General features: G+C 37.3%; 2 protein-coding genes across 2 annotated transcripts in view; both read left to right on the top strand.

The window, feature by feature from the left end:
- Positions 1 to 677, top strand: part of dnaaf6 (dynein axonemal assembly factor 6) — a 2,718-nt gene extending 2,041 nt beyond the window's left edge. Inside the window, exons 5-6 of the mRNA XM_041992372.1 lie at positions 44 to 129; positions 359 to 677. Of these exons, the coding sequence (XP_041848306.1) occupies positions 44 to 129; positions 359 to 485 (213 nt within the window). The 3' untranslated portion in view covers positions 486 to 677. The remainder of the gene's footprint in view (positions 1 to 43; positions 130 to 358) is intronic.
- A 1,706-nt stretch (positions 678 to 2,383) lies between these two features.
- Positions 2,384 to 23,527, top strand: pip4p1a (phosphatidylinositol-4,5-bisphosphate 4-phosphatase 1a). The gene is made up of 7 exons (XM_041993605.1): positions 2,384 to 2,594; positions 3,580 to 3,773; positions 8,263 to 8,369; positions 13,256 to 13,361; positions 15,641 to 15,693; positions 17,304 to 17,394; positions 20,104 to 23,527. The coding sequence occupies exons 1-7, from the start codon at positions 2,477 to 2,479 to the stop codon at positions 20,245 to 20,247; spliced, it is 813 nt and encodes a 270-aa protein (XP_041849539.1). The 5' UTR covers positions 2,384 to 2,476; the 3' UTR covers positions 20,248 to 23,527.
- The last annotated feature ends 1,625 nt before the right edge of the window (positions 23,528 to 25,152 follow it).

Genomic DNA, 25,152 nt, shown 5'->3' with positions numbered 1-25,152 from the left:
GAGTGTAGGATGTAAAAGATGCTGACTTCCCCTCCACTCTCAGGTGAAAATCAAACTACCAGACACCAAAGCAACTGATGTCATCCTGGATGTAAAGGAGAAGTTCCTTGATCTACGAACACCGAAATAGTAAGAGATGCTTTGAAAACATCCTTTTTAAATTTTTAATCCCCCCCTGACTGTGTGGTTGCAGTTCAAACCAATTGCTTCCTTTTTCTGAGACTTCTCAGACTTACACATCTTCATCTCAACAGTATGACTACTGTTTCATGCAGCTTCTAACATTCTCCTCTGTCGTGCACATATTTACCGCTGTGTGCTCCCCATCTCATTCACCCATCTTTTCTCCTTTCTTCAGCAAACTGGGTCTGCACCTGCCCAATCCCATCCACAGTCAGGAAGGGAAGGCCCAATTTTTCAGTGACAAGGAGGAACTGGAGGTGACTCTACTGATGAAACGACCCATGGACTTTATCAACATGTAAGAAAGTATGTTAACAGTCCAGAAGATGTTAGAGAACAAATGTGAAGATTACGCACTCCCTTGTCCATGAGTTAAAAACAAAAAGATATATAGAAATCTTCACTTTGTTTATTTTTGTGAATGTCATTTGATGCTTTTACACTGATTCTGTGACAAGGATTCAGAATAAATACTTGAGTTATCAGTAATTATATTATCAGCTGTCTGCTTGTTGCTTCTTTATATCTAATACAAGGAAACCTAGTTCCAATCAGCCTGACGTAAGAATGAGAGACATCTTTGCAATGACGGTAATCATATTTAAGTAGCATATCATAGGAAGAGAAAGTATTATTCTTCATATCATATCTCACTGGAAAAATATTATAATAGTAGAAAACAAAATCATCCTCAACACTTTCCATTGGATGATCTGCATTACACAATAAAGGATGTAAACACACTTTTATGCTGATATATTAATAGATCCTTCACATAAAATATTCATAAACTAGTAATGACCCTTTCATTTTCTGTGAAAACATTTAAAAGACACAAACTAATATTAAAAAGTGTTACAGTACATTTAAGTACAATACAATCCTTGTCAGCCATCAGTTTGAATTAATCTTAATGTAAAAACTGCCTTTCACAATTCCTGGTACACATTATAGGCCAAAAAGTGGAGTGAGCAAATAGTTAAAACCACTACAGACAAAACAAAAGGGTTGTATCATATTGATTTCCAGATTCTTTTCATTTAATAGAGATTGTACCTAAAATTTTTTGACATAAATGATATTTTAGAAATCCTGCTACAACTTTGTAATTGCTGCTGAACAGCTGAACTTTTGGATGAAATCTGTTGCAGGCCTCAGTTACAAACATACAATTCATACATACATTTTTCCTCCTTTCCCTACTAACTCAACTTTTCTTTATTTTTTTCTGCTAATACTAAAATTACTCAACCAGGATGAAATCTTTGCTTAACTCATTCACTATAAAAAGCAGCATCTTGAGATTTTCTCGTTCGGTATATGTCAAGATAGAATAATATTTCTTTTATAGCTAAAACAAATAATGAAATAATGCCTGAAAGTACATAACTGGATCTACTCTGAGGTCAAAAACCGTTTGTTGTGCATATAGTGTAAAGTAGTTTGCTTACACTACGTCGTTAAAGCTGTGTGGTATGCAAAAACTAAAATCAGCTTAAATGTTGGTATTTAGGATAAGTAAAAATGTTAGAATATTCTCTAACAAGTTAAAGTCGTGCCTTCAGGGTCAATGATTCAGTTTAAGTACATTCTAAAACATGAATAACAAAAGCACAGATGTAGTTACAGATGAAGGAGTTATGTTTCTCACCAAGAAATCACATGCATAAATAAACAGAAAACTTTTCAGAGCCCAAAGGTTAAAAAATGTGATAGAGCAATGGGTACTTTTGTATGCCAAACCACAGCAGAGTGACCAGACTGTAGATGGGGTGGATAGTACTTTTTTTTTATACTTTTTAGCTATTTTTGGTCACTTTCATCAACTTGAAAAAAGTTTGCATGAGTGGAAACTGATTAAGAAAAATGTTGCAAAAATAATGGAAATCTAATAGTACAATAAATCTAGGATAATGAACAAATTCGTTACCTCTGAGAAGTAGGATAAAATGCATACTTATATATAGGCTGCATCTGAATTGTAAGGGTAGGCTACTGGTCTTGAATTATAAGCCATGGCATTTTCCATCATTGTATAAAGATAAAGTAACCCAAATGTCTGACATTAATACAGAACTCATTACTGCAAAACAATTAGCATGCCATTTTCACCTGTTATTATGGCTCGTCTCTGGAGCATCCCTGGGTGTGCAGTGCCACACCCCCGAGCACCGTTACCGCAGCAGCGGCGGTGGTGTGATCATGTGACGCCTACATTTCCGACACAACAATACAACGCCGTATCGGTCGGCAATCTCGCTCCCGCTCTCCCCCTCCACGCCTCGCTCTCGGTATGGCGGACGGAGAGAGGTCCCCGTTATTATCAGATCTGGGAGATGGTGCTATTGGCAGCGGTAACGGTGGGGTTTCTCCCGGTGCATCGCAGTACGGTGTACCTAACAAACCAGAGGGTGAGTATCCATGGAGCTCTCTCCTCCACCCGACTCCAGCCTCAGTTAGCCTAGCTTACACTAGCATCCACTGACAGGGCATTCTAGTTAGCCTGTTTCCTCATTTTTTACAGTAATGAAGAGTCGACATTTTGTGACTGTACTTGTGCAGAATATGATAAACAAATTGGATTTTTTATTCATGAGCATCTCGTGTTTAAAAAAATTATACTGTTTTACAGTAGGGACGAGAAGCTCTCAGATGTTCCAACTGGCTAACCTAGCAACCATTGTATTAGCCTTGTAGCCAGCTCCGCTTAGCACCGGCAAACTATCCGCAAAACTTAACAACAACAATGCACTAATGTCATATTAAACTGTGTATTATTTGCGGTTCTTAACTTAAATTAGTGCATGCACGTTAATATTTTAATAGCGTCCACTGTACTGCCAAGCTAGACAACTGTAACCGTTTGCTAGCTAGCGTCCGAGAAACACCTGATTTGATTGACACGTTTGAAAGCCACTGAAGAAGCTTCTAAGGGATGCTGCAACAGAAAGCTGTGACCACTAGCGGAGCTTATAATAAGTGTCTAAATCTGTTAGAGTGAAAGGCATACTTTATGGCTCCAATTTTTGTTTTGTTCTCAAAACCTATTCCCAAAACATTTGCAAAGTAAACCAGACAGCTATGCATGATTTCTAAGTTAAGCTGTCCCACACATTGTGATTTAACCCGGTGTCCCACAAACACCTAGACTCCAATGTGTTGAAACTAACCCCGCTCAGCATTCCTGGGATGTTTTTCTTCTAAAGCTCCTTTTTGTTGAACTCGAGACCAAATCTTATTATCTTGTTTACTGTAATAGGTCACTTGTCATGGGAATTGAGTCTTTTTCCAATCCACTGTGCAACTCCCGTGACTCTTTTTCCTCAACAATCCTTTATTTGTCGCTGCTCTTACTACATTTATATCAATTTTTTTGTTCCACTCCTCCCTGTTTAGGCTTCCCTCCTTTCCCCAGCCCTACTCAGCCCTCAGTGCTCTTAGGGGAGGACCCTCCACCCTACTCTCCCCTCACTTCCCCAGAGAGCGGCAGTGCCCCTGTTATCAACTGCAGGGTGTGTCAGAGCCTGATCTCTGTGGAGGGCAAGATCCACCAGCATGTGGTGAAGTGTGGGGTTTGCAATGAGGCTACGGTAAGATTACAGAGCAACCTGTAGAATAAAATGCACAGTAGCTCTGATGTGCAATACTGCAAGAACAAAACATAAACACAACATTTCACAAAGCACATTAGCCAAACTGAAAACAAGACAACTTGACATGTTTTCTGCCTAAAACAAAACCTGAAAAATACAATAAATAAATTTAAATATTTGTTTTTTTAAATTGTTGCTATTTTAAATGTTATTGTCTTGTTTTAATTACAGGGCTCCACACTACAATCATTTTGTAGTAGCTTGCATCCTTTTGTCAGGCGGTGCATCATAATTTTCCAAGAATGCGTGCCAGTGCAACTTCAAAATTTGATATTTGTTAATTTTTATTTTATGGAAAACCTGAATAGAGTGAGAAATTCTGCATGTATGTGTGTGTTTATTTTTAGATGCACATATGTCCTATGTGAGGGAGATCGAAGACTTGATGTGAGCTTCTAACTTATTGTTGCTCTCGATTGCTAGGGCTTTTTAAAGTTTCAGGTTAAGTATTAAAAACAAAAAAGCATTTAGGGGTTTTCCACCAAAGTTGTTCCACTGGTGGTTTGGATCTAGATCCTATCTTAGAACCAGGTCCTTCTATTTTCACTGCTAAAGCACTGGTTCCAGCCCCCAAAAGACTGGTGCTGTGCTTTTACCAACTCCATTCTGGACCAGAGCAAAGAACTGCTTATCTCATGAGCTGGAGGCAGGATTAAAAAGACCAACCAGAGCCTTATAACAATAAATAAATGCATATATCCAGAGCCAGTGTAGTTGTTAGTCTGCTTAATTCAAAACAGAGCAATACACACACAAACTATAAAAACGGACAAAATGAACGCAAGGTTAAAGCAGCAATGGAAGAACATGAACTCAATTTTTCTCTCATTTTCTTTGTATCAGCAGTCACATCTATGAATCTAACTCTAACCCTATGAATGTTGCCTAGTCTGCTATATATCTACTTTATAAAACACAATATAAACAGAAAACTTAACTTTTACTCTAATTTAGCACCCATTAAGAAGAAAATAAGCATTTAATCTGTTGGTTCAAAACAGAAAATTAAAAATCTAGGATACATTCAGGTTCTTTTCCTTATGTCATGTAATAAAGAATTATATATGTAACCCTCACAGTAAATTTGAGTTAAGTATTTAATTAGTAATTAGATTTCAAGCATAATATAAGCTGAAGGGCTCATGTAAAATAGGACCAGATACACTAGCAAAAAAACAAAACTATGTTCAGAAATTCATGCACGTTCAATAAATCTTATTATAATCATGTTGTAATTACAATCAAACTATTTAACAATGATACATTGCAGTATTTTAAATTGATGCCTCCATTTAAAGACTTGTGAGTCGTGACTAGACTCAAGAAACAGAAGCTCTGCAGCAACTTCGCTACCAATTTATAATCAGGTCTTTGACCGCAGGGAAGAACGGAAAAAGGGCACGATGATTGGGACAATTTAGCAGTTGCCTTGCTACTTAATATCACCAGCAGTCACTGCTGCATCCACAAGCTGATGAGGCCCCATGAGTATGTGTCATTAGCAGTGCAGATAGAAGACAAAATGTGAGATGTGGCCAGATGTACCAGTCAGAAAAACAAACAAGTTACAGATGGAGCCAACATATGTAGATCAACAGGAGTACAGTAACACCAGGCTGTGTAGATGTGGACTTTTCACCACCTTCTTATGTGACATACTGACAGATTTACACTGAAATTAGTCTTGTGTGCAGACATGCATAAAGTTTGTCTAGAGGAGTGTGAAAAGAAAGCAAAACTTCATCTGTGGGATGGCAGTTATTTGTTTCCTTTTTTAGTCTTTACTACTTTGTAGATTAGAGCTAATAAAAAAAATATCTTGAGACAGTCACTTAACAGCAGCCACACAGCACAGATAGCAGAAGAATTTATCATGCACTGAAATGTCAGATACAAAGTTGCATGACTTTTCTAGTTGTAGACAAATATTGATTCATGTGGAATAGTTTCCTCAAAATTCTCTATATGTTCAACAATAGTTTATTTTTAATTTGATTAAAACAAAACAAAACATTCAGTATAGTGAAACACAAGGAGACATGCATGCCATTCTTGGAAGCATTTTTAATAAAAACTGATCATTGTAACGATTTGGTCAATTTGTATTAGATTGAGCGATATAAAGTATTAATAAAGAAAATATAAGTTAACTCAACACAAACTTAAACAAATCACTCAAGTTTCAGCTTGTGGCTAATTTTTCAGGACTGGCATTTTGGAGCAGGTGGCAGAGGGGTTGGCAGGGTTAAGGCCTATTTATGCTCTACAGCAGGGGTGGCCAACGTCGGTCCTCGAGAGCCACAATCCTGCAGGTTTTCCATGTATCCCTGCACCGACACACCTGACTTAAACTAATGAGTCATTGTGCAGATCCTTATAGGTTGTTGGATCCAATTAATTTGATTCAGGTGTGTGTTGGTGCAGGGATGCATAGAAAACCTGCAGGATTGTGGCTCTTGAGGACCGACTTTGGCCACCCCTGCTCTACAGTAAAGATGGTAAAGTGCATATTATGCACATATCCTAAAATATAGAGATTATGAAGTTAACCCATGAGAGCCCGACATGACATTGGTCACATACATTTTCTGAGACATTTAGCTTCAGTTTATGATATAAACTTTGCTCAAAATCCTGTTGAACACAATCTGATATTTGTATTCTGTCCCCTAATAGATACCCAGAAGCAGAAAACCATATTATAATACTTTTAATATATCACATGGTAATAACTGGTAGATATTCCCCCCAAAAAAATCTTAATTTTACATTTTGTTTAAGGGCCAAATAAAGACCTCATATTTAAAAAAATTGACTTTTCTTACCCTTTTTTCTTAGATCAGGCCTTAATGACTTAATATTGCACTTTGATTAGTTTAAATGTGCTTAGGGCTTGGAATAGTTTCAAGAGAGGTGTGTGCTCACACAAACCCCCTGAAACATATAGTACATATGCCCGATCTACCACAGAAATACACCCAAAAGCGAAGTCAAAGTCATGGAGCATGTGCAGAAACTCTTGTTGGCTGGGTTTGCACCGAGAGAGCGGAGGCAACGGCGTCATCGGTTCATGAAGGAAGTGTTTGGATTTTAAATACTGAAACAATATGGTAGTGTTTTCATATTTAATTATTCTGGGAACCAGTTTAAAAAAATTAGCATTTTCACGCTTCCAAAGCTCTAGTTCCATGTGGAAGAAAAAATGGTAAACTTGAGTGGATACACATAAACGTGGCTCTGTGTGGACATGGCCTTACACTTTGTATGTGTACATTCTGTGTTACATCTCAGGATAATGTTTCTCTGCTCAAACTGCTGCATAAGCCTCTTAAAATCACACCTCCAATCTATTTATAATCCTTAAAACTAAGTATTAAACATATCTGTCACCTACATGGAAAAAAAAGTTATTTTAATTAGTTGTAATTGAAATGATTGAATCACATCATTATCATCAACATAGTGACTGATTAAACCCCCCTACATCACTCCATGAAATAAGCACACTGTTGAATGTATTTGGAACCAGTATAATTAGTTTACTTTAATAAATTTCCTGTAAGAAAAATGGGTCTGATTTTGTGGGGGATTAGATTTTGAAACAATACCAGCTTATTATCAGGTCTTATGTTCAGCTGTGCAAGTCACTTCCTCTCTGTAAAATCTCTCTTTCTCTTTTCATTTCCCCATTTCTTTCCTTCTCCACTAGATTTGACAATTTTTAGCAAAACCACACAAAATCTAACCAAGTAACAGTTGGAGGTGAAGAGAGAGCAATCGTTACACAATGAGGTTCCTGTCCCAGCATGGAACACGACAAGACGTACCTCCATGTTCTCTATTAAACTGGGCAAAACTTTAGATTTACACATAAGCAATTTCAAGCCAAATAAGAAATGGTTTTAGGGAAAAACGAGCCTAAATATGTAATGATCATGATTACAAATGATTTTAAGAGGTTTCATTAGTGCCTAGAAAAAGACTTTGATATGCCACAAGATATTGGGAAAAGTTTGCGGAACACCTAAATTAAAAAGTTAGTTTTAAGCCTTGTTTACTGAAGAGCTGTGTAAGCCTGTTTGTTTACACAAGGCCTTTAACTGGCCTTCACTGTGTGTTCGCTTTCCATGAATGTGTTTTTGACTGCACAGAGTGAACACATAAAGCTTGAAGTCTCATTTCCAATCATGTCTCTCTTATTACCATTTCACAGACTGTGTACTTTGTTTTATTTTAATTATGCCTTTTGAAGTGTTAACCTGCAATTTGTGCACAGCCACTTCAAATTTCTCCCAGAATACCTCCTGCACCATTTGTTCATCCTCGTCCATCAAGTATAATTGGCTCGTTATCTCCTCCTATTCTGATCCGTTGTTCTGCTGTCTTCTTATCTCATCCTTCTGTGTGTTTCTGTCTCCCTCTGCAGCCCATTAAAAATGCCCCAGCAGGGAAGAAGTATGTTCGCTGCCCCTGCAACTGTCTTCTCATCTGCAAAGTCACTTCTCAGAGGATTGCCTGTCCCCGACCATATTGGTGAGAAATTATTTGTGTTTTGTCTGCCAGTGTGCAACGCTATGAGACTGCAGTAACATTATGTCTCGCTCTAAGAGAGGAAACGAGGTGCAGTGGGAACAGCAGTCTCTCAATTAAGGCTGTGCTCCCAGCATAGTTTACATGCTGAGCTCAGCGAGCCGGATGAGGAAATAAAAACCTCATTAGAACAGCCACATCATCATGGTCTTCATTGCTGCATGTCATCAGTACTATGACAACTGTGGGTATGGGTAGTGATGCTGTATGTAGAGTTGTTTTAGCCCCACAACTTGCTCAGAGATTGGGGTCATGTGCAGTTTGCAGCTTGCAAAAAGTTGTAAAATTAATTAATAATCTATCTGGCACAGATATACAGATACAGACATTTTCTGTAGCACTTAATCCTATTCACGGTCGCGGGAAAACTGTATCCTATCCTAACAATTAGCAGGCGAGAGGCAGGATACACTCTGGATAGGTCGCCAGTCCATTGCAGGGCCAACACAGAGAGACTTACAACCACTCACGCTTTCTCCTAGGGAGAATTTAGAGTGACCAATTAACCTAACATGCATGTCTTTGACGGTGGGAGGAAGCTGGAGTACCCTGAGAAAACAACAAACGCCACACAGAAAGGCCACTCTTCCAACCTCCCCTGAGCTGACACTCAAACCAGTGACCTTCTTGCTGCGAAGCTGTGGTGCTAACCACCACACCACCATGCAGCCCCAGACACAGAGTATACTTATTTTATTCATATCACTATGTGGATGTTGTTTGTGTCCTCTTTTGTAACTGCTGCTTGACTTTGCCAGGACGCTTGTACAAGAGATCTTAAATCTGTTTTTAAAGGCTAAATGAGGAAAAACTACCAATCGAACTCTTAGCAAATTCATTTGAAATATCATTTTAAATGAACTCATGATTCTCATTAAAACAAAACAGGTGAAAATAAACTAAGAGCAGGACCTGAAATTCTTTTTTTTTTTAGATTTGAAGGTAATCACCTTCTTACCTGCTTCATATGTGGAAATTTTACACATTCGGGAGGATACAATTTATGACCTCATCTATTTCTCTTATGTAGGGATGGGAATTGATAAGATGTTGATATCAATGTGACTATCATGTATGCCTATCTGTTTCTTTATTCTTTCCCTTATCAATACCTGACCCAGTTTTGGGAAACAAGTACACAGATTTGCAATGTCAAATTTTTTTCTATTTAATATTCTAAAAAGAGTAAACTTCGAGTTTAAAAACATTGTGACCTCTACACAAACAATGTAAATAATATGATTCAAATCAATATCTTCAATCTGATGTGGATACCAAAACTACAGATCTTGTCTGAAAAAGGGAAAATAATTAATTACTTAATATAAAAACTCTGTAGATCTTTACATTAAGTCAACCAAGAATGCAATAAAATAAACACTGACCGCTGTATTGTGACACTTATTAATGCAATACTTCCACTTTGTCCAGAAACAAATTCACCACATGAATAAATGAGCGATGCTTAATTTCAGACTTCTAAATGCCTTCTCATACAGTTGTACAAAGGTGGCGTCCCACCTGCCTTTAGACTTTTCCTTTAGCACAGGTTTATACTTTATCCCTTTATTAAAGAACTGACTGACCATTAGCTACTAAAGTCTCCATGAAGCACATATACACCTGTGGTTACAGGTGAGCTATTTGTAAAATTAATGATCTGCTAACTGCCTCCAGACAGTGATATATAGCAGGAATATTTTTATCAGCAGGAGGAAAACTGGCAGTTCATAACAGATACATTGACATTGATTGACATTGATTAGCTCAGTGGCACACAATTCCGATGGTTTGGAAAATTTGGAACTGGCTCCTTTCTGTCTGGGGGCCTTCTCGGTTCTATACAGCAGTGTAATTTGTTGTTGTGCTTCCTCTTAGTGATCACATCTTTGAGCTGTGTCAGTGTGTTAGTATTTCTTGTGATGGGTACACTTTAAATCATTTCCATGGCATGATGCACATAACCATTTTCTTGAACCTACCAACAGGGTACCTAAATGATGTGCTATTATTCTGACTTCTGCTCTGGTATTTTGCACACTTTTTTTTTTTTTAGCTTAAATATATATATATATATATATATATATATTAGTTAATAACTGTTGATATTTACTTTTAACTACTATATCACATAAATTTCTATATTTAAGCACAAAGCTTGGGTGACTTGCTCTTTCCCCACCTTGAGCTTGTAGATGAAATAGCATCTTATGTCTCATCTGTCTCACATGTTATTTCGATTACTGCTACAACACAGCCAAGTTACAGCTCAATGCCAAATATGATCAGTCTGTTTCTTCCTCTCGTTCTCTCTTTACTGTGCAAGTAGACGTGTGCCACACATAGTCTGTGTTTGGAGGGATTAAGAAGTATGCTGCTTGTATGAAATACAGAGGAACAAGCCTCCCTGCTATGCTGCAGCAGCCCTATGTCCTTGAGCTTACATGGATAACCTGTTTGTAAATGTTACAGAGGGATCTTGCAACATCTCCTTCTGCTGCAAGAGTTGTCATGGCCGGACGTGCATCCGTCCAATTTCAATGCTGCTGTTTAGTTCTGTGTTCTGTACCTGCTCAACTGATGAGTATTAAATGATGTTGCTATAAATGTGTGCAGTTATTTGCCATAAAATATGTGCTAAACTGGCAAGTTTCTGAAATTATGCCCAAATCTGATGCTAAACTTTAGGTCTTGTTGGCTATTATTTGTATAATATTTCCCTTGATGCTTTTTTTTTTGTTGTTAGGGTGTTGAAGCTTTTGACAAAAATGCCTCATTTGCAATGATGCCCTTTTTATAGCATGAGATTTATGGGGTGAAAATGCAAAGCTGTCAGTGACTTAAAATGCATAGCTTTGTTAGCTCATCTGAGCATCATGCTTCTCCAGCCTGATGTAATTGATGAGAGAAACACGATTCTGTGTTTATGCCCAGAGCTTAAGCAATGTAAGAGAAACATTTTATACTTTATTGTTTAGATTTTTAAATTCGCCCTGCTATATAAATATTTAATTTTTTAACCAAAAACTGCAACTTCTATTGTCTTAAAGATTAGAAATTCATAATAAATCTACACTCACTTGCCACATTAAGTTGTTTTTTTATATTAATAGTTTGCTAATTTTAACTGGCAAATAGCAGGATGGGCCCTCTTGTACCTTCAGAACAGCCTTAATTCCAGGTGGGATAGATTCAATAAGGTGTTAAAAACATTTCTTAGAGATTTTGTTCCATACTGACATGATTTCATCACACAGTTTTGGCTGTGCATCCATGATGAGAATCTCCTGTTCCACCACATCCCTAAGATGCTCTGTTGGACTGAGATCTGGTGACTGTGGAGGCCATTGGAGTCCAGTGAACTCATTGTCATGTTCAAGAAAGCAGTGGGAGATGATCTGAGCTTTTTGACATGGTGCATTTTCCTGCTGGAATCAGCCATCAGAAGATGTGGTCATAAAGGGATAGACATGGTCAGCAACAATACTTGGGTACGCTTTGGTATATAAATGGTGCTCATTTGATGCCAAGGTTTCCAAAGTGTGCCAAGAAAATATCCCCCACACCATCAATCAATCAATTAATCAAATTTTATTTATAGAACACTTTTCATGCTCAAAGCAACACAAAGTGCTGTACACATTAAAAACAAAATGCAAAAGCCTTCACACACCAGAGTATATAACAGGACATTAAAACACACCTCAAAGTAGTCTCTTTCACACACAATCTCGCACACACGCACTCACACACATGCAAACAAAGCATTACACCACCCACCTACCTGAACAGTTGACACGAGGCAGGATGGATCTATGCTTTCATGTTGTTCATGTCAAATTCTGATCCTGCCATCTGAATGTGCAGCTGAAATGGAGACTCGTCAGACCAGGCAGCATTTTTCAATCTTCTATTTTCCAGTTTTGGTGAGTTTGTGTGAATTATAGCCTCGGTTTTCTGTTTTTAGCTGACAACCACTGAGGTCTTCTGCTGCTGTAGCCCATCTGTTCCAAGGTTTTACCTTGGCAGGAACCAGTGGTTATTTGAGTTCCTGTTGCCTTTTTATCATCTTCAACCTGTCTGCCCATTATCCTCTGACATCAGCAAGGAATTTTAATACAGACAACTGCTGCTCACTGAATATTTTCTCTTTTTCAGGCAATTTTCTGTAAACCCTAGAGATGGTTGTGTGTGAAAATCCCAGCAGATCAGCAGTTTCTGAAATTCTCTGACCAGTCTGTCTGCCACCAACAACCATGCTACATTCAATCACTGAAATCCTCTTTTTTTTTACTCACTCTGAGGTTTAGTTTGAACTTCAGCAAGATATTTTGACCATCTTTATTCTTAACTACATTGAGTTGCTGCCACGTGATTGGCTGATTAGTCATTTGTATTAACCAGCAATTGCATGTTTGCGTATAATTAGTTTAATTGTTTGCAAAGCTTTGATACCTGTGTGACAGCTGCAAAAGGCTACCGACTCAGTTCAAGTGATGATATGATGCTTTAAGGAGTCTACCTCCATTTGCCATTGTTTTACATCAAAAACAGACATACTGACTGAACCAGACACTTCTCAGTGCCCTTGTCTGATCAGTGATTATGAGCTACTGTTGGCATCATAGGTAACTGAAGGTAAAAAAGCGGTGTTTGTAATAGTCTGAGGACTGGCGGCTGGGGGATTTTATTAACTAGAGCTGCTGTCTACCCTGAAGACAACAGCTTAAAACATCAGGCATTATTAGTGTAGCTTGCACTTACACTGAGTAATATTCTGAGTCACTCATTGTGTGAATGTTAACTTTGGGTGTTTGTTTGTCTTTCAGTAAAAGGATAATTAATCTGGGTCCAGTTCATCCTGGTCCAGCCAGTCCTGAACCCCAACCTGCTGGAGCCAGAGTCTCCTGTGGACACTGCAGCAACACTTTCCTGGTACGAACTCTCTGTTTAAATACACACGCATTCGGGATCAGTGGTAGTCGAATACTCCTGGGATTTTGAGTAAAATGATTTCTATTTTTGTTAGACACAGGTTAACATTTTGGGAAATCTGTAGAGGTTTGATGACAATTTAAAACGTGTCTTTGGAAAATAAGCTTACAATCAGCAGCTAGTTAACTTTGTTTAATACAAAGACCAGAAACAAAATAACACAGTTTAATTAAAATTTACTTACCAGCATCTTTTAATCCTATTCTTCAACATGTTATATGTGTGATCTGCATAAAAAACACTGCTTCCTTAAGTCTCCACTGGAGGGCACTGGTCTTAGATCAGAAAAATTCTGGACCTTCAAAGACAAATATATGCTGTGATATTAATTCAGATCTGCTCATGTAACTTTAGACAAAAACAAGCCAATAAAAAGTTTTAAACAGTTCAATTATTTTTCATATTTTGCTTGGAAACAAACTGCTTTTTCGTTATGTGAGAAAATGTCTCCACTTTAACAGCAGCTCACCTCAAAGGTCAAGTTTCAAGGTTTTAGTCACATCTCACTGTCATTATTCAGCTAACTGAGCTGGCAGTGGTTACTAAAGTATCCTCAAATGATAAAGTTTCTCACGTAAGCAGGATTAATGGTCTGCTTAAATTGTCTCTGCTGATCTTTGTCTATTAACTTGACATTATGTTATGCATTCTTCTTCATCTCTATTTTTGTTTCTTAAAAATTTATCAGTCAGCTATTTGTGGTACTTAACTCTACACAACACTGTCAAAGCCCCCCCAGAGGGCTGTCTGAAAATAAGAGCTATTATCATTGTTTTCTGAAGGATATCAGATCTCCTCTTTCAATGTTGTCACACAGCACATCTGAAGAAGTAGGTCTGATGGCGATCATCAACCTTGAGCCAAGTGATCACACCCGAGCCAGCACATTAACTCTTTAACACCTATAATTCACATTTTATCTGACTTCTGGAATTTGTTTTCAAAATGTATAGTTACTTATTTACCTTCTTAATTCAAATTATTAGCCACCAATAATGTCTTCATTTCAAATATACACATGTATGATACATCTATAAGTCTCTGAGGCAGAGTAAAAATTGCAGCATCAGTATAACCTCCATTTATGAAGTCCTTTTAAGACATAAGTTGAGAATACATAACTAGTAAAATCAAGCTTGCCACCAAGAGCTAATAAAACAGTTTTGTAGAGCGGATGCATTATTATGCAGACCAGCTGGATAATAAACCTTCTTTGGCCTTTGCCTTTTGCTTTTTAAGTGTCACTTTTATTATCTGCAGCTGAAGTATCCTGTGACAGTTTCAGTGCATCTGCAAGGTTTTTGTTGAGAAATATATATTGTAGCAGGTGAATTATTGAAAAGCCAAAACATCCTAGCTCCAGGCCAAAAAACAAAACAAACAAAAAAAACAAAAAAACAAAAAGGTTGAATTATTGCTGCAGATCAATAACTCTATAAACTCTGCTGATATATTACCGTCATTGTGTGTTGAGGGGGAAGGAACATTTTTTCCTCCTTGCCACTCTTTAACAATCTGCAAGACAGGTGAGGATGGTTTGGATATATGGTGAAAGAGTGAAGGTTGGTATAGTTAGAGAATAGAGGTGTAAAACAAGGTGAGATGGATAATGTGGGGCATTTAAAATTCAGCTGGACTTTCCAAACCCTCCACAAAGACATTGTTGATGAAAAAAACTCAAATCTGCACCCTGTGTGATGCTGCAAGGAAATCTGTTGTCATGGGTCTAGTAAAGATGCTCTCTGCATTTTATACAGCATCACAGTAAGAATGCAAGTGTGTAAAGTGTATCTGCTCTATGTGGATTATAGATGGATCACACCCAAACATTTTTGTTTAAAATTTTGTGCACACAGCACCTGCCTGCATTCTGTTTTAAGTTTTTCTAAAACGGCTTTAAGAAAAGAATTCATCCTTGAGTTTACAGCTCACTTCAAGTATTCATTAAATATGTAAAGCTTTGATTTTTATGATTACACAAGAAAAAATGAAAGTAAATATTTTGGATTGTTTTTCAGCAAAATATCTGTTTTGAGAAGGGATGTATAACTCTGAGAAGTGCAAGCTAAAAGCTAAAACAGAAAATAAAATGAATTTGAATGAAGGTCAAAGACAATTGCAGTTAAAATGTTTTCATCATTGTAACTAGTAACTTGGTGTGTGTACAGCTGGCTTTTTAGCTCCACTTGAAGCTCACATATTTCTCTTTATGATTTCAGTGGACAGAGTTCACAGATAGGACACTGGCCAGGTGCCCACACTGCAGGAAAGTGTAAGTAGCTATAAGCAAATCATTCATTACAGCTTTCTACTCCTCTGGTACTCTTGCATTTTGCCTTTACAGCCTTTGGCATTTAGCTGCAACTTTAAATCAGAGACGGCAAACTGAAAACACATAGCGAACAGGTAGTGACCTCTGGGACCAATTGCTTTGTTTTACAGCACGATGCAAAATAAATATTAAATAGGAGAAATAAAACAAACGTTAAAGAATAAAAGATTAAGTAGAAACAGAACAAGCTAAAGTAGAGAGGAATGTGCAAACATACGTCAACAAGAACTACATCATCACTGTCGTCACCATCACTGTCAGTGTACATATGTGTACATAAGCTGTGGTAAATGAGAGTTTAGACCTAATTTAGAAGAACTAAGGTTTGGAGCAGGTTTTCTGGGAATTTGTTCCAGATTTTAAAGCAGAAAAACTAAACGCTGATTCTCCTTGTTTTGTATTAACTCTGGATGGAAAGCAGACCTGACCCAGATTATCTTAGAAGTCTCAGTGGATCATATGGCGTCAGCAGATCAGAAATGTATTTTAGATCAGAATCATTCAGGGCCTTGAACACCAGCAGCAACATAACAAAATCTTTGTCTCACAGGAAGCCAGTGTAGAGATCAGAGAGCCGGAGTGATAGGTTCCCTTTTTTTCTAATCTTTGTGAGGAGCTGCAGATTCTGAATTAGATGCAGTTGTCTTAGTGGTTTTTATTTTTAGAGGGACCTGTAAAAACCCCATTATAGTAGTCATGCCTACTGAAAACAAATGCATAAACAAGTTTTTTTTTAAATCTCTTTGAGTAACCACTCCTCTTATTCTCTATATATTCTTCAGGTGCTAAAAGGCTGATTTGGTTACTGTTTTATTATGCCCGTTAAAGTTTAGCAAAGAGTCCAAAATGACACCAAGATTTCTGACCCGATCTGTGGATTTTAACATTGCTGACTGAAACTAATCTTGGGACGCTCATCTTTGTTTCTGAACAAAATGATTTCAGTTTTGTCCCTTATTTAGCTGGAGAAAATGATGGCACATCCACGTATTGATTTGATCGAGATAAGCACTTAACTTTGTATGGGACCAGAGTCCCCTGGTGAGGCAGTGATATAGAGCCGAGTGTCATCAGCATCATTATGGTGAGACATTTTGTTTGTTGCCAAATTCAAGCTAGTGGGAACATGTAGATGCTGAATAATAACGGAGCCTTGGGTTAGTCTTCATGCCATCTGTGTTGGTGTAGATCTATTGTTACCACTTGTGACGCAGTAGTTCCTGTTTTAGAAATGGGATTCAAACCAGTACTGAACTGGACCGGAGAGATTTGATATTACAGTTCATATTTTTTCTGTCAATTATGGTTTTAATGCAGAATACTACATCTACGCTTGCATAAGCTTGAATTAGAAGTGGACCTGGAGAGTCTCATCAGGGATATCATCATCACTGTTCTTCATGTATTGTTTTAACTTTGCATGTCCAGGCTCAATGTCATAAATAAAGCTGTCTTTTGTTCCTTTTCTAATGCCTTGTGTGAAAACAGGGTTTTATTTTCTTAGGTTTGATTTAATACTCTAATAAATAGTTGTCCACTCCTTTCTGCAGATCCTCCATTGGTCAGAGGTATCCTCGAAGGCGGAGCTTGTGGTGTTTTCTACTTTGCTTGCTATTCAGCATTTCTGCTGCAGGGCTGATGGTGAGTGGACACCACTAGACGACACACTGACGCTCAGACGAGATCAGGATGTCGTGTAGTAATAAAAGACCTGGCAGCCTGCTATGCAACAAATCCAGATAAAACAAAAGAAGTAAGAAGAAATGAGACAGCTGCAGTCTCTCTGGCGGATACTTGTTTAACATGGAGAGCATGCAGCTCGCTGCTGCCTTTCAGACACTGTGACACATGCCCTTATTTGTCAATGAGACCGAACACATATACAGTCTATTTTATATACAAGCAGTGCTCAGGTTACAATGCTCTAACAGAGCAGAATATTTCTTCTGAGTGCTTGTTCTCTTGTTGCTCTTATTTAAACAATCTGAATAAACAGCTTTAAAAGGATATTATCCAAATACAACAGGCCACCATTCTAAAGACTGTCTGGAGTAAATATAAAGACAGAATTAGATGCTCAGTGCACTCTACTGAACAGCAGAGGGTGCACTACGAGCACTAAATGGTGTAAATCATGCAGACAAACGTGTCTGACAGCATGAATACGTATCAGCAAAGTGCAAACATTAAATATGCTGTGTTGAAAGCATTGCATAATGCTCCTGTAGCGGCAATAAAAGTCTCACCGTTGAATTTTGTTGTTTTATTAAAAGGTTGCCAGAACCAATAGATAAGTCTTTGAGTGTGCACATTGAATCAACTACCTTTTAATGACAAGATGCTTTCAACGGTTTAATTAAATTCCAAATAAGAATATCGATATTTAAATTGAAGGGAATTAAATATTCATCTTTAAGAAGCTGTATGCATGCAGGACTTACATCAGCTGGGAGGTGACAGTTAAATTCTAAAGACTTATTAGCGCAACAGCAGAGAAAAGCTAACACTATAAAATAATGATTTTAGGCTTTATGGTATTTTTTTGCAACAAACTCCAAACCTTCACTAGAAATATGTTCCTAGACTTACAAGTATTAAATAATGATGTTTTATTTTACATATTATTGTTGATTTGAGCCAGGGGTCTGTCAAAGCAGCAGAAAAGAGGTTTTAATTCTCCAGAGAACAACGCTGATGTATGAAACAAATGCTTCATATATCAGGTTTTGTTTTATTTAATTTACCTTTCTATAACCATGTTCACTTTGCTATACTGTAATTTTAAAATGGGAATCCTAGTCACAGAAATCCCCAGCAGATTCTCTCAAAGTCACTTTTGCCATCTTCATTAAATATATTCTGACTGAGCAGCTGCCCATTTAATACTTAATAGGAAAACTAGCTCCTCTCTCATATCCAAGTCTCTCCGCTGTAGCTGTTGCATGATCCTCCTCTTCATTGTGTGATAGATTTTACCGCGAGGGCCAGCTACAACAAAGCATTTAATGGTTTTACTTCAGGATGTCAGTAGTTTTACTTGGGTTTAACAGAATGTTAATGATCATTTAATCAAAACGTGCCGAAGTGTTAACAAGGTGTGGCTGGTTGGGAGGAGACTCCTTTGCCTTCAGTCCAGGGCCCTCATTTATCAGTCGTTTGTAGAAACTGTCCTAAATTTTATCCAACAAATGAAATTTAGGATGGTTCTAAGTACAAAACACAATCTGGATTTATCAAACGTGCAGAGGCCAGTTGTACGCACGGTAATACTCAGGTGATAAATCCCACGTGTTCTAAATCACATGCTAGTGCCCGTTCATTGTCATTTGCTTTCAGAAACGCCCTAATTTAACTATAAATAGAGACAACACATCCCTGTAGAAGTTACACGTAAATAAACTGTTTCTCCTGAGAGAGAGAGAGAGAGAGTACAGCAGAGTTTGAAGCCAACCAAACATCTGTTTAGTTCACTCATTCAATGCAGATCCAGTATCAGAGTAGAACCCCAACAGGATCTCTTTCTGGAAGCTGTATCTGATCAGAAATGATCTCAGTGATCAGATCAGCTGATCATCTAATAATGCTCAGAGTTGAGCATAGAGTTTGAAATATTATTTAACATCAGATCAATAATGCTTAGTTCTCACCTTTCTGTTACAGGTGTCTTTTGTAAGTTTTGAAACCATTTAAGCTATACTGTTTATTTATGTTTTTTCTAAAAGATTATTAATTGAATAATTATTATTGACAAAATAAAGAATGACAACTTGTCGTAAAAATGTTCTTATACACAAAATACACACAAATCTGTGTAAGAATGTCTGATAAATGAGGGGGCAGGTCTTTATATGGATGCCCATTCACCAGAAGGCAACACCCTAGAGCACACCAATCCCATCCTGGCACCTGCACACTCAGATGTGCATAATTAATCACCCCACCCCACACCCATAACATGTCCTTTTAACAAAATGTAACAAAAATGTCCATATATGTAACTATTACATGTCAGAATTATTTTAGTGCAAAAGGTATCCACTAGGGGGCAGAAGACAAGTATCAGATTTTATGCAGTGTGGGTTGGAGCAAAGTATTTACCATGAAATGATGCAATAGGTGCCAGAAACTGTGTATGATTTATTTTATGATGTTAAAGAATTAAAAAAAAAAACATAGGTAGGTTACAAAATACAAAAAAGCTTTGCAAACAGAATTATAGCTTTAGCACTGAGTCTATACAGTTAGCATGAATGGATTTAAGCTAGCTCATTATAATCACAACACACTGACTGTGCTTCAACCCCCTTTATAAGGCTGATCTCTTCAACTTCCTGTGCTGTTTCTCTCCAGGCTGGAACGTGGGTAAAAGCTCAGACCTACCAGGGGATCTACGCCTCGTGGGCTGTAATGCTCCTCCTGGTTCTCGTCACGCTGTGTCGGGCCTTCTACTGGGCCTGCATGAGGGTCAGCCAGCCGCTCCAGAACTTCACATAGAACCCCCTCCGCCATCATCTGCCACACCTCTCTTCCCAGCCTGCCAGGCAGGAGGAAAGATGGCTTTAAAAAGAAAAAGATAGAAAGAAGAAAATACAATATTTATTTAAATCCAACTCCAGAAAGTTCTTCTCCTGCCCCTTCCATTATTCAAAGTGTTTCTAAAACTGGATGGCGGCGGCTGCGACTGCTCTGTATCTATTATGAAGACGTGTATAGCCTAATGTACTGTTGATTTCTTCTAATATCGTGGCCAGTATGGGATTCATTTTAACATTTTTAATTCTCTTTTTTTTTCTCTTCATCCCTGCGCTGTTGATACATTTTGGCTTCAGTCTGTGGCACATCCGTTGAGCTCTCGCAGCTTCTAAGACCAGGACTTAATCTTGTCCCGGGTTTTTGTTCTGAGGAGATTCTCCCTCTTCGATACTGATTTGACAAAAGCATTTTAGCATTTAAGATGTTTGTTTTTTTTTTTTAAACCAAGAAGCAAAAATCTGACGAAGCAAATTAAATCGATTGTAGTAGATTAGTGGCTGGAGAAATGTCAGCCTTCTTTTGTGAATCAAAAGATCAAGTAGGTGTTGAGATGCATCTGAAAAAAAAATGAATTCAGTAGCGTATGGAGGTAGGCCATGATGTTTCTGAACTTAATGTTTATGCTGAATTATTCGCTGGGTCTGACTTTGATCCGAAGCAGCTTGAAAGCCTTAAAAGGAGGTGTGATAGAAGGATTCAGCACACAAGCATACATACTCTGCAGACACAGTCACATGAATGCATACTGTCACTCAACAAAAGCAGGATGGTCTGTTAGAGTTGCAACAGCTTTAAAGCCTGTCAATTTAAAAGTAGCCCAGCCTCCCTCTTCAAAGACAGATTTTCTCCACATGGTTGTCCTTGTCTCAGATGAAAGAAGTGACTTGCTCGCCACTTCTAAAGGTATTTTGTTGTGGCCCGATAAGAGTAAAACTCCTTTTCATGAGCTCACTGTTCCCAACATGTTTACATTTTTTTAAAGGCCCCATCTTCTCATTTAATGTTATTTAATCTTTTTATATTGTAAATTTCTGGTACATGTATCCTGAGTTGGAGTATCATTACCAGCAAAGCTCTGCAAAACTGGTTCCTTTCTGTGTTAGATGCTCTTTGGTTCTCCTTGACTGTCCCAAACACAACAGAATATAAAAACATAAAATATGGCAGATGCTTTTTAATTCTTATAAGTGTCTCCTTTATACCCATAATCCTCTGGGTGTATCTGGAGTGTTTTTAACATGGCTTTTTTTTATTGGTGGTTGAATAGATTCATATTCAATTTGCTTTTTATTCTAAAATAATCCAGCATTATGCAGCTGCTGTTGGAAACCCTAAAACTTATAAAGCTTATAAATCAGAATTTAAATAACTAATTGCCATGCAAGCACTATGTTACTTTTATCTCTTATTGTTTTTGCTTGAATTGGGGATTAATGGTAATAAAAAAGTCACTGAAGAGTGAGGCTGGCACTGAGCTTCCTCTCTGGTTGGTTTCAGGTGTGGCTTTAAACATGGGGTCAGTGGAAATACGTATCAGATTAAGGCAGTAATATAAACACAACACTACGTTTGCATTCTCACTATATGCAAGTCCAATAACTTGTCTGTGATTCTGAATGTGGTAAAATTTCTTTTTGTTATGATTTTATGCATTTTTCTTTTGATTGTTAATATATTTGTTTGTGAACAATGAAAATGACTAGATGACTTATGTTGCACTTCGACCTTAACACTATACTGCTGTGATCGCAAGTTTTATTTGTTGGTTTTAAGAGGGTTATTTTTGCAATCCTGCTCCTTTTTATGTATTAAACTATTTGATTTACTTACTAACCTAATGAGCCTCTGGACACCTGGTTGTGTTCAAACTTCTAAACACATGTCTACATACTCATACAAACAAAACATTACAGCTGGGTCGTTCCCAAAATATATTTCAATTTCATCTACACAGACATGGGCCTTGCACCTTACACGACATACACCAAGTAAGAGATGGAGTTACTTTGCTGGACTGAGCTGAGGTGTTACGTTATTTATTATACACTGCAAAACGGGATCACTTGAACAATTCAGTCTCTTATTGTGTTACAGTCTTATTTATTTTGGAGGGAAGTGTCATGCAGGGAGGTTATTACATCGTCTCACTCCACAGCTGTTCCAAAGGCAGGGGCCTTTCATTTGATACAATAATTTTCCAGTGAAAACTATGGTCAGTACATTCATTTTTGCACTAGGGATAAAGATTCCTAGGCAGAATTTAAATGTTTCTTATTTCAAGGAGGCCCTTTATGCAGCGATGTGATCATGTTTTTCTGTGACTGCATTAAAAAATAATCATGTAAGCGCCAATAATCAAGAACCTGGCTGATGCTCTTTTCAGAGTTTGTTTACACTCAAATAAAGACATGATGACATACAAAACAGTTGGACGCGAGTGCTTTCTTTGGTCTAAATAATATCAATATATGCCACAAATGTTTCTTCTTGTAGGAACAACATAAAATATGTATTTTATGTTTCAGCAGGTTAGAGTAAACTTACCTGATTTATGTGTTAATGAACATTTTTTGGGATCTTGCAGTAATCAATGTGTGTACCACCAATCATCTTATGTCCTGAACTGTCCTGTGCACATTGCATACTGTACCAGGGTTTTTTACATTCTCGCTTGATAGTGATATCTACTTAACTCTAAAATATATTTAAAAACGGGCAATGGAGAATCTTGAATTTGATAGATGAAACTAAATGTAGCCTGCGGTTGAAACCATAGACCAGAGTTTACATAATCATCATTACATCATTACAGCTTTTGGTTTCTGAACTGTTGGTCTGGAACCTCCGCTGTCACCATGATGGTCTTTTTATAGCCAAAAGTGACCACATTAGTAAAAGCTTGAGGGTGACACTTGAAACTTCATGATAGTTTAATGTATCTCTGTGGACTTGTTTTTAAAGTGAACATCAGCACACTGATCAGAAGCAATAGAAGAACAACACAATAATGACTGGCTGAAAGAAAAAGTATTAAGCTAGCATTTTAGAAAGAAGTGTACTTTCTGAACAGGAGTGAGCACCTAGTGGGTGTTATTGGTAATGCACCCCTGCATTTTCTGACATGGGAGGACTACCTCAGGGCTAGCTTTGTTTGTTCTATTTTTTACTTGAAACAGAAATGCTTGTTTTGATCATTTATCGTCTGGACCCCAGGAAGACTAGCTGATGTCTTGGCATAAGCTAATGGGGAACCTTTTAGATAAACAAATAAACCTCCATTTCTATTTGATCTATTGTTATGTGAGGGAAAGAGTCGTTTGTTATCTTTTCTATGCACTATGAATGATATAGAATTACTTAAACAAGAAAAAAATACACAAGGCATTAAAAAGTGGGCCAAAATATTGGAAAAGGTCCAATTTTGATCTCACAGCCCTTCCAAATACACTTACGCTAACTGTCCCAGTGCACCTTTAACTGGTTGTGGTCTAATCTGTAAAATGGTGTGACAGTTATGTCAGTTTAGTCAGGTTTGCAGCAGCATTACTTCCACTAGTAAGTGCAAGAAAACTTGGCCTTTTGACTGAAACCTCATTTTCTATTTATGGTCCAGAGTTGTTTTTTCTTTCTATTTTTAATGCTGTTTTCTTAAACGTCTCTGGAGTTAAAATTCAAGCTTTCTGTTTTTAACCTTGTTAAATTGTTCATGAAATGTTTTTTCCTTATTAAGTTTTTTTTTCCTTATTAAGTTTCGATTACTTTTGCTAGCTTTACTTTTACTCAGTACGGCTCACTATTTTTACTCTTTTTTTCATGCTTTCATGGGTACATACATCATTTCTGAGCTAACCACTTTTTATTTCACAAAGTCAAATTTTAACAAAACTCTGTTCATAACTATGCATTCAGTGCATTAGCTTAAACCTTCCCAGTGAGTTACTTACTGTAGCTTTTATTCTATGTAATAAAATAGAAAGTGTTATACAGCCAAAAGTCCAACAGCCAGAAAGATTATTCTGTTTTACAGAAGACATCATTTCTGAACTCTCATCACTCTGTTGCTGCATTTATTTGATGGTTTAGTTTTAGATTAAATGTACCAAAGATGCATTCTTCATCTTTCCCTACCATATAGTTTAGTCATTTATAGTTACAGTAAATATACTAACATTCATCTGTTTATGTGAAGATGTTGTATATCTTCATAAATTCTCCAAATACTCCTGGAATTACTAATTTAAACTATCCACCTTTATACAGATTCCAGTTATATTTGTTATAAAAGTTATAAAATTAAAGCTGTATGTAGAATATATTTTAAGATGATATTTGTAATAATTTGGATGATTCCTGGTTATAACAATTAGTGAATCAACCATTTTTGTAAGAGTTAAATTAGATAAGTTTTTCTTTAAAAATGTGTTTAGATCTTTTTGTTCTTTCATTAAAATTGCTTAAATAAAAGGTTTTTTTTTTTCCCCTCACACAACCTGGCCCCTTTTGGCCTCTTGAGTTTCATGCGGATATATTTTTTGCCTGGACACAAAGAGATGGAGGGATTGAGGACATTGAGGAACCTTTCAGAAACCACAGCTCCCCAGAGAGCTGAACAAACCATGGAGGCTGAGAGGCCAGAAAGTGGATGGGAAAATGTGGTAAAAAGAAAACTGATTCCAAAACCTTCTGGTTTTAAGTGAGGTGGTTTCAGTCAGCTTTTCTTCTGTAACACAGCAACCCGGTCGCTTTCACACATGGATTCACACTCCTACTCAAACTGCTCGAGGGCCATTTTGTTGTAATTTTATTGACTTAATTTTCCATTCGTGAAATTATCCTGCTTTACCTCCATGGGGTGAACAGCCTCCT

This window comes from Melanotaenia boesemani, chromosome 8 (genome assembly GCF_017639745.1).
Source record: "Melanotaenia boesemani isolate fMelBoe1 chromosome 8, fMelBoe1.pri, whole genome shotgun sequence".
NCBI lineage: Eukaryota > Metazoa > Chordata > Actinopteri > Atheriniformes > Melanotaeniidae > Melanotaenia > Melanotaenia boesemani.
This window is presented reverse-complemented; position numbering and strand designations above follow the sequence as displayed.